Source organism: Salvelinus namaycush, chromosome 7 (genome assembly GCF_016432855.1).
Source record: "Salvelinus namaycush isolate Seneca chromosome 7, SaNama_1.0, whole genome shotgun sequence".
NCBI lineage: Eukaryota > Metazoa > Chordata > Actinopteri > Salmoniformes > Salmonidae > Salvelinus > Salvelinus namaycush.
The window spans coordinates 56,606,653-56,619,261 of NC_052313.1; the positions used below are offsets into that span (position 1 = coordinate 56,606,653).

The following is a 12,609-nucleotide window of genomic DNA, read 5'->3' on the forward strand; positions in this document are numbered from 1 at the left end:
TTGCTAAGAACATTAATATATCCACAGCCTGGTAATAGCATTACATCATACCACAGCCTGGTAATAATTACCTCATACCACAGACCTGGTAATACATTACAACATACCACCAGCCTGGCTAATATCCATTACATCATACCACAGCCTTGTAATAGCATTTTACATAAACATACCACAGCCTGGTAATATCATTACATCATACCACAGCCTGGTAATAGCACATACATCATACCACAGCCTGGTAATAGCATTACATCATACCACAGCTGGTAATAACATTACAACATACCACAGCCTGGTAATATCATTACAAATACCACAGCTGGTAATGCAACTACAAATCATACCACAGCCTGGTAATAGCATTACAACATACCACCACACTGTAAACATTACATCATACCACAGCCTGGTAATAGCATTACATCATACCACAGCCTGGTAATACATACAACATACCACAGCCTGGATATACATTACAACATACCACAGCCTGGTAATAGCATTACAAATACCACGCTGGTAATACATTACATCATACCACAGCCTGGTAACAGTACAACATACCATACAGCCTGGTAATATCATTACATCATACCACAGCCTGGATAATAGCATTACACATACCACAGCCTGGTAATACATTACAATCCACAGCCGTAATATCATACATCTACCACAGCCTGGTAATAGCATTACATCATACCACAGCCTGGTAATACATACACATACCACAGCCTGGTAATATCATTACATCATACCACAGCCTGGTAATAGCATTACAACATACCACAGCCTGGTAATATCATTACATAATACCACAGCCTGGTAATAGTCATTACATCATACCACAGCCTGGTAATATCTTTACAACTCATACCACAGCCTGGTAATAGCATTACAACATACAAGCCTGGTAATACATTACATCATATAACAGCCTGGTAATAAGATTACATCATACCACAGCCTGGTAATAGCATTACAACATACCACAGCCTGGTAATAGCATTACAACATACCACAGCCTGGTAATATCATTACATCATACCACAGCCTGGTAATAACATTACAACATACCACAGCCTGGTAATAACATTACAACATACCACAGCCTGGTAATATCATTAATCATACCACAGCCTGGTAATATCATTAAACATACCACAGCCTGGTAATACATACAACATCCACAGCCTGGTAATACATTACAACATACCACGCCTGGTAATATCATTACAACATACCACAGCCTGGTAATAACATTACAACATACCACAGCCTGGTAATATCATACATCATACCACAGACCTGGTAATACATACAACATACCACAGCCTGGTAATATCATTACAACATACCACAGCCTGGTAATATCATTACAACATACACAGCCTGGTAATAGCATTAACATACCACAGCTGTAATAGCATTCATCATACACAGCTGTAATACATTACAACATACCACAATCTGGTAATAGCATACATCATACCACAGCCTGGTAATAGCATTACAACATACCACAGCCTGGTAATATCATTACATCATACCACAGCCTGGTAATAGACTACAACATACCACAGCCTGGTAAATCATTTACATCATACCACAGCCTGGTAATACATTACATCATACCACAGCCGGTAATAACATTACAACATACCACAGCCTGGTAATATCATTACATCATACCACAATCTGGTAATACATTACACATACCACAGTCTGGTAATAACATTACATCATACCACAGCCTGGTAATAACATAAACATACACAGCCTGGTAATATCATTACATCATACCACAGCCTGGTAATAACATTACAACATACCACAGCCTGGTTAATTCATTACATCATACCACAGCCTGGTAATAACATTACAACATACCACAGCCTGGTATATCATTATACATACCACAGCCTGGTAATATATTACATCATACCACAGCTCGGTAATAACATTACAACATACCACAGCCTGGTAATATCATTATATCATACCACAGCCTGGTAATAACATTACAACATACCACAGCCTGGTAATATCATTACATCATACCACAGCCTGGTAATATCATACATCATACCACAGCCTGGTAATAACATTACAACATACCACAGCCTGGTAATATCATTACATCATACCACAGCCTGGTAATAACATTACACACATACCACAGACCTGGTAATAACATTACAACATACCACAGCTGGTAATATCATTACATCATACCACAGCCTGGTAATATCATTACATCATACCACAGCCTGGTAATAACATTACATCATACCACAGCCTGGTAATATCATTACATCATACCACAGCCTGGTAATATCATTACATCATACCACAGCCTGGTAATATCATTACATCATACCACAGCCTGGTAATAGCATTACATCATACCAAGCCTGGTAATAGCATTACAACATACCACAGCCTGGTAATAGCATTACATCATACCACAGTCTGGTAATAACATTACAACATACCACATCTGGTAATAAATACATCATACCACAGCCTGGTAATAGCATTACAACATACCACAGCCTGGTAATATCATTACATCATACCACAGCCTGGTAATACACTACAACATACCACAGCCTGGTAATATCATTACATCATACCACAGCCTGGTAATATCATTACATCATACCACAGCCTGGTAATAACATTACAACATACCACAGACTGGTAATATCATTACATCATACCACACTGGTAATAACATTACATCATACCACAGTCTGGTAATAAATTACATCATACCACAGCCTGGTAATAACATTACAACATACCACACGTGCCTGGTAATAATTACATCATACCACAGCTGGTATAGCATTACAACTACCAAGCCTGGTAATATCATTACATCATACCACAGCCTGGTAATAGCATTACAACATACCACAGCCTGGTAATAGCATTACATCATACACAGCTGGTAATAACATTACAACATACCACGCCTGGTAATATCATTAATCATACCACAGCCTGGTAATAACATACAACTATACCACAGCCTGGTAATAACATTACAACATACCACAGCCTGGTAATATCATTACATCATACCACAGCCTGGTAATATCATTACATCATACCACAGCCTGGTAATAACATTACAATACCACAGCTGGTATATCATTACATCATACCACAGCCTGGTAATATCATTACATCATACCACAGCCTGGTAATACATACATCATACCAAGCCTGGTAAATCATTACAACATACCACAGCCTGGTAATAGCACTACATCATACCACAGCCTGGTAATAGCATACAACATACACAGCCTGGTAATAACATTAACATCATACCACAGCCTGGTAATAACATTACATCATACCAAGCCTGGTAATAGCATTACAACATACCACAGCCTGGTAATAGCATTACATCATACCACAGCTGGTAATAACATAAACATACCACACTGGTAATAGCAATACATCATACCACAGCCTGGTAATAGCATTACAACATACACAGCCTGGTAATATCATTACATCATACCACAGCCTGGTAATACAATTACAACATACCACAGCTGGTAATATCATTACATCATACCACAGCCTGGTAATATCATCTACATCATACCACAGCCTGGTAATAACATTACAACATACCACAGCCTGGTAATAATACATCATACCACAACTCGTAATAATTACATCATACCACAGCTGGTAATAACATTACATCATAACACAGCCTGGTAATAACATTACAACATACCACAGCCTGGTAATAGCATTTACTCATACCACAGCTGGTAATACATTACATCATACCACAGCCTGGTAATAACATTACATCATACCAAGCCTTGTAATAGCATTACAACATACACAGCCTGGTAATAGCATTACATCATACCACAGCTGGTAATAACATTACAACATACCACAATCTGGTAATAGCAATACATCATACCACAGCTGGTAATAGCATTACAACATACCACAGCCTGGTAATATCATTACATCATACCACAGCCTGGTAATAGCACTACAACATACCACAGCCTGGTAATATCATTACATCATACCACAGCCTGGTAATATCATTACATCATACCACAGCCTGGTAATAACATTACAACATACCACAGCCTGGTAATATCATTACATCATACCACAATCTGGTAATAACACTTAACATACATACCACAGTCTGGTAATAACATTACATCATACCACAGCCTGGTAATAACATACAACATACCACAGCTGGTAATATCATTACATCATACCACAGCCTGGTAATAACATTACAACATACCACAGCCTGGTAATATCATTACATCATAACACAGCCTGGTAATAGCATTACAACATACCACAGCCTGGTAATATCATTATATCATACCACAGCTGGTAATATCATTACATCATACCACAGCCTGTAATAACATACAACATACCACAGCCTGGTAATATCATTAATCATACCACAGCCTGGTAATAACATTACAACATACCACAGCCTGGTAATATCATTACATCATACCACAGCCTGGTAAATCATTACATCATACCACAGCCTGGTATAACATTACAACATACCACAGCTGGTAATATCATTACATCATACCACAGCCTGGTAATAACATTACAACATACCACAGCCTGGTAATACATTACAACATACCACAGCTGCAATTATCATTACACATACCACAGCCTGGTAATATCATTACATCATACCACAGCCTGGTAATAATTAACAACATACCACAGCCTGGTAATAGCATTACATCATACACAGCCGGTAATACATTACACATACCAGAGCTGGTAATATCATTACAACATACCACAGCCTGGTAAAATCATTACATCATACCACAGCCTGGTAATAGCATTACAACATACCACAGCCTGTAATAGCATTACAACATACCACAGCTGGTAATAATCATTAAACATACCACAGCCTGGTAAATAGCATTACATCATACCACAGCCTTGGTAAACATTACAACATACCACAGCCTGGTAAAATCATTACATCATACCACAGCTGGTAATAATTACAACATACCACAGCCTGGTAATATCATTAATCATACCACAGCCTGGTAATAGCATTACAACATACCACAGCCTGGTAATACAATTTACATCATACCACAGTTGGTATAACATTACATACCACAGCTGGTAATAACATACATCATACCACAGCCTGGTAATAGCATTACAACATACCACAGCCTGGTAATATCATTACATCATACCACAGCCTGGTAATAGCATTACAACATACCACAGCCTGGTAATATCATTACATCATACCACAGCTGGTAATACATTACAACATACCACAGCCTGGTAATATCATTACATCATACCACAGCCTGGAATAGAATACATACATACCACAGCCTGTAAATACATTACATCATACCACAGCTGGTAATAACATTACAACATACCACAGCCTGGTAATACATTACAACATACCACAGCCTGGTAATACAATACAAACATACCACAGCTGGTAAACATTACAACATACCACAGCCTGGTAATATCATTACATCATACCACAGCCTGGTAATACATTACACATACCACAGCCTGGTAATCAGTACAAACATACACAGCCTGATAATACATTACAACATACCACAGCCTGGTATACATTACAACATACCACGCCTGGTAATACATTACATCATACCACAGCCTGGTATAAAACATTACAACAACCACAGCCTGGTAATATCATTACATCATACCACAGCCTGGTAATACATTACATCATACCACAGCCTGGAAAATAATAAATAATAACATTACAACATACCACAGCATGAATATACATTACATCATACCACAGCCTGGTAATACATTACATCATACCACAGCTGGTAATACATTACAACATACCACAGCCTGGTAATATCATTACATCATACCACAGCCTGTGTAATACATTAACAACATACCACAGCCTGGTAATATCATTACATCATACCACAGCCTGGTAATATCATTACATCATACACAGCCTGGTATATATTTACATCATACCACAGCCTGGTAATACATTACAACATACCACAGCCTGGTAATATATTACATCATACACAGCCTGGTAATAGCATTACATCATACCACAGCCTGGTAATAGCATTACAACATACCACAGCCTGGTAATAGCATTACAACATACCACAGCCTGGTAATATCATTACATCATACCACAGCCTGGTAATAACATTACAACATACCACAGCCTGGTAATAACATATAAACATACCACAGCCGGTAATATCATTATCATCATACCACAGCCTGGTAATACATTACAACATACCACAGCCTGGTAATAATTACAAACATACCACAGCCTGGTAATACATTACAACATACCACAGCCTGGTAATATCATTACAACATACCACAGCGGTAATACATTACAACATACCACAGCCTGGTAATATCATTACATCATACCACAGCCTGGTAATATCATTACAACATACCACAGCCTGAATATCATTACAACATACCACAGCCTGGTAATATCATTACAACATACCACAGCCTGGTAATAACATTACAACATACCACAGCCTGGTAATACATTACAACATAACACAGTCTGGTAATAACATTACAACATACCACACTGTAATAACAATATCATACCACAGCCTGGTAATAGCATTACAACATACCACAGCCTGGTAATATCATTACATCATACCACAGCTGGTAATAGCACTACAACATACCACAGCTGGTAATATCATTACATCATACCACAGCCTGGTAACATCATACATCATACACAGCCTGGTAATAACATTACAACATACCACAGCCTGGTAATATCATTACATCATACCACAAGCTGGTAAAACATTACATCATCCACGTCTGGTAATAACAATACATCACATACCACAGCCTGGTAATAACATTAAAACATACCACAGACCTGGTAATATCATTACATCATACCACAGCCTGGTAATAACATTACAACATACCACAGCCTGGTAATATCATTATATCATACCACAGCCTGGTAATATCATTACATCATACCACAGCCTGGTAATAACATTACAACATACCACAGCCTGGTAATATCATTATATCATACCACAGCCTGGTAATAACATTACAACATACCACAGCCTGGTAATATCATTACATCATACCACAGCCTGGTAATATCATTACATCATACCACAGCCTGGTAATAACATTACAACATACCACAGCCTGGTAATATCATTACATCATACCACAGCCTGGTAATAACATTACAACATACCACAGCCTGGTAATAACATTACAACATACCACAGCCTGGTAATATCATTACATCATACCACAGCCTGGTAATATCATTACATCATACCACAGCCTGGTAATAACATTACATCATACCACAGCCTGGTAATATCATTACATCATACCACAGCCTGGTAATATCATTACATCATACCACAGCCTGGTAATATCATTACATCATACCACAGCCTGGTAATAACATTACATCATACCAGAGCCTGGTAATAGCATTACAACATACCACAGCCTGGTAATAGCATTACATCATACCACAGTCTGGTAATAACATTACAACATACCACAATCTGGTAATAGCAATACATCATACCACAGCCTGGTAATAGCATTACAACATACCACAGCCTGGTAATATCATTACATCATACCACAGCCTGGTAATAGCACTACAACATACCACAGCCTGGTAATATCATTACATCATACCACAGCCTGGTAATATCATTACATCATACCACAGCCTGGTAATAACATTACAACATACCACAGCCTGGTAATATCATTACATCATACCACAATCTGGTAATAACATTACATCATACCACAGTCTGGTAATAACATTACATCATACCACAGCCTGGTAATAACATTACAACATACCACAGCCTGGTAATAGCATTACATCATACCACAGTCTGGTAATAGCATTACAACATACCAGAGCCTGGTAATATCATTACATCATACCACAGCCTGGTAATAGCATTACAACATACCACAGCCTGGTAATAGCATTACATCATACCACAGTCTGGTAATAACATTACAACATACCACAATCTGGTAATAGCAATACATCATACCACAGCCTGGTAATAGCATTACAACATACCACAGCCTGGTAATATCATTACATCATACCACAGCCTGGTAATAGCACTACAACATACCACAGCCTGGTAATATCATTACATCATACCACAGCCTGGTAATATCATTACATCATACCACAGCCTGGTAATAACATTACAACATACCACAGCCTGGTAATATCATTACATCATACCACAATCTGGTAATAACATTACATCATACCACAGTCTGGTAATAACATTACATCATACCACAGCCTGGTAATAACATTACAACATACCACAGCCTGGTAATATCATTACATCATACCACAGCCTGGTAATAACATTACAACATACCACAGCCTGGTAATATCATTACATCATACCACAGCCTGGTAATAACATTACAACATACCACAGCCTGGTAATATCATTATATCATACCACAGCCTGGTAATATCATTACATCATACCACAGCCTGGTAATAACATTACAACATACCACAGCCTGGTAATATCATTATATCATACCACAGCCTGGTAATAACATTACAACATACCACAGCCTGGTAATATCATTACATCATACCACAGCCTGGTAATATCATTACATCATACCACAGCCTGGTAATAACATTACAACATACCACAGCCTGGTAATATCATTACATCATACCACAGCCTGGTAATAACATTACAACATACCACAGCCTGGTAATAACATTACAACATACCACAGCCTGGTAATATCATTATATCATACCACAGCCTGGTAATATCATTACATCATACCACAGCCTGGTAATAACATTACATCATACCACAGCCTGGTAATATCATTACATCATACCACAGCCTGGTAATATCATTACATCATACCACAGCCTGGTAATATCATTACATCATACCACAGCCTGGTAATATCATTACATCATACCACAGCCTGGTAATATCATTACAACATACCACAGCCTGGTAATAGCACTACATCATACCACAGCCTGGTAATAGCAGTACAACATACCACAGCCTGGTAATATCATTACATCATACCACAGCCTGGTAATAGCATTACAACATACCAGAGCCTGGTAATATCATTACATCATACCACAGCCTGGTAATAGCATTACATCATACCACAGCCTGGTAATAGCATTACAACATACCACAGCCTGGTAAAAACATTACAACATACCACAATCTGGTAATAGCAATACATCATACCACAGCCTGGTAATAGCATTACATCATACCACAGCCTGGTAATAACATTACATCATATCACAGCCTGGTAATAGCATTACATCATACCACAGCCTGGTAATAACATTACAACATACCACAGCCTGGTAATATCATTACAACATACCACAATCTGGTAATATCATTACATCATACCACAGCCTGGTAATATCATTACATCATACCACAGCCTGGTAATAGCACTACAACATACCACAGTCTGGTAATATCATTACATCATACCACAGCCTGGTAATATCATTACAACATACCACAGCCTGGTAATATCATTACATCATACCACAGCCTGGTAATAACATTACAACATACCACAGCTTGGTAATAGCATTACAACATACCACAGCTTGGTAATAGCATTACATCATACCACAGCCTGATAATATCATTACAACATACCACAGCCTGGTAATAGCAGTACAACATACCACAGCCTGGTAATATCATTACATCATACCACAGCCTGGTAATAGCACTACAACATACCACAGCCTGGTAATATCATTACATCATACCACAGCCTGGTAATATCATTACATCATACCACAGCCTGGTAATATCATTACATCATACCACAGCATCACAAGTGTGTTGGTCAAAACTGTGGCTTTGATTTTTTACAGTTCATGCAGGAACGTATGTATATCCCATATGACCTCAAGCGATGTGTGTGTGTATGTGTAACAGGGTCTTACTTGAAGTGTGTGTGTGTAACAGGGTCTTACTTGACGTGTGTGTGTGTGACAGGGTGTTACTTGATGTGTGTGTGTGTGTCTTACTTGATGTCACTCTCTCTGAACCTCTCCACATCCAGGTCTTCGATGAACTTCTCTCCCTTCATCCAGTAGATGAGCGGACTGACCTCCCCGGCGAAGCCGAAGAACGCTCGGCACGTCAGGTTGACTTGATTTCCTGTGGAGACAGGAAACAGGAAATAAGGCATGGTTGTTGTGGTAAGGAAGTAATATGGTTGTAGGTAAAGCAGGGGAAAATGTCTGGGTGAGGTGGAGCCCACTAATGTAGGTCTTTCCAGTACCATGGATAATATGGGTGATTCTTATTAGATGGTGTCTCCTATTGTCTAGGTTCTAATGCACACCTCCAGACTCTCCTGCACCTTCCAACACCTACATCCTCCTGAACTCATAGACCCCCGTGAAGTTCCCCTATCCCCTCTGAAGCTCTCCTATCCCCTCTGAAGTTCCCCTATCCCCTCTGAAGTTCCCCTATCCCCTCTGAAGCTCTCCTATCCCCTCTGAAGTTCCCCTATCCCCTCTGAAGCTCTCCTATCCCCTCTGAATCGCTCCTATCCCCTCTGAAGCTCTCATATCCCCTCTGAAGTTCCCCTATCCCCTCTGAATCTCTCCTATCCCCTCTGAATATCTCCTATCCCCTCTGAATCTCTCCTATCCCCTCTGGAGCTCTCCTATCCCCTCTGAAGCTCTCCTATCCCCTCTGAAGCTCTCCTATCCCCTCTGAAGCCCTCCTATCCCCTCTGAAGTTCCCCTATCCCTCTGAAGTTCCCCTATCCCTCTGAAGTTCCCCTATCCCCTCTGAAGCTCTCCTATGCCCTCTGAAGCTCTCCTATCCCCTCCGAAGCTCTCCTATCCCCTCTGAAGTTCCCCTATCCCTCTGAAGTTCCCCTATCCCATCTGAAGCTCACCTACCTCCTCTGAAGCTCTCCTATCCCCTCTGAAGTTACCCTATCCCATCTGAAGTTCCCCTATCCCTCTGAAGTTCCCCTATCCCTTTGAAGGTCTCCTATCCCCTCTGAAGCTCCCCTATCCCCTCTGAAGTTCCCCTATCCCTCTGAAGTTCCCCTATCCCTCTGAAGTTCCCCTATCCCATCTGAAGCTCCCCTACCTCCTCTGAAGCTCTCCTACAGCCTCGGAAGCTCCCATCCCTCCTCCCATTCTCTCCCACTCTCTCCCTCATGCTCCTGAACACTGCTGAACTCTCTTTCACTCTCTCCCACGCACACTCCTGGCGTCCTCTACACAAAGGGCAGGGGGTGGTTATTAGCCCAGTACCCTTATTGTTCCACACTACCAATTAGTGTGAGTGTGAAACATGATTCACAGCGTACATGGTGAAAGATGTTCTACACACAACAGCATCAGTGCTATTTCAAGTGGAGCTGACAGCAATTTAGCAACATGAAATCTTATTAAATCTGTTCATATACACTCCCACAAAGAATATGACACTTTTTAAAACCTTTTCTGACAAGCGAGTACCTAGACATGGTCATTTTCACATTTTCATACATTCTTAGAATGTTTGGGAACTACGTATACGAAGGCATTTGTGAAAATTCTATAGCAATATAGAATGGGAAAGCGGCCGTGCGTTTGGACAATTAATAGACACTGCTTTAAATAAAACCTAACCAAAACATCTGTCTTGTCCAGGACTGGAGTCTACACAGGCGGTGCACCATAGACAATCAAAGCTACAGTAGGCCTTCATGCAAACAAGCCATGTGCCACAAGGGCCTGCCATCTTTCATTTTGAACTGGACTGTGTGTTTACAGACAGTAGGGCCTGCCATCTTTCATTTTGAACTGGACTGTGTGTTTACAGGCAGTAGGGCCTGCCATCTTTCACTTTGAACTGGACTGTGTGTTTACAGGCAGTAGGGCCTGCCATCTTTCATTTTGAACTGGAGTGTGTGTCTACAGGCAGTAGGACCTGCCATCATTCACTTTGAACTGGACTGTGTGTCTACAGGCAGTAGGACCTGCCATCATTCACTTTGAACTGGACTGTGTGTTTACAGACAGTAGGGCCTGCCATCGTTCACTTTGAACTGGACTGTGTGTTTACAGGCAATAGGGCCTGCCATAGTTCACTTTGAACTGGACTGTGTGTTTACAGACAGTAGGCCCTGCCATCGTTCATTTTGAACTGGACTGTGTGTCTACAGGCAGTAGGACCTGCCATCTTTCATTTTGAACTGGACTGTGTGTTTACAGACAGTAGGACCTGCCATCATTCACTTTGAACTGGACTGTGTGTCTACAGGCAGTAGGACCTGCCATCGTTCATTTTGAACTGGACTGTGTGTTTACAGACAATAGGGCCTGCCATAGTTCACTTTGAACTGGACTGTGTGTTTACAGACAGTAGGACCTGCCATAGTTCACTTTGAACTGGACTGTGTGTTTACAGACAGTAGGGCCTGTCATCA

The 12,609-nt window shown here is 40.1% G+C and overlaps 1 protein-coding gene across 1 annotated transcript in view; it reads right to left on the reverse strand.

Annotated features, from left to right (window-relative positions):
* LOC120050855 (interleukin-1 receptor accessory protein-like 1) overlaps nt 1–12,609 on the reverse strand; it is an 838,450-nt gene that overhangs the window by 672,762 nt on the left and 153,079 nt on the right. Inside the window, exon 5 of the mRNA XM_038997383.1 lies at nt 10,199–10,331. Coding sequence (XP_038853311.1) covers nt 10,199–10,331 — 133 coding nt within the window. The remainder of the gene's footprint in view (nt 1–10,198; nt 10,332–12,609) is intronic.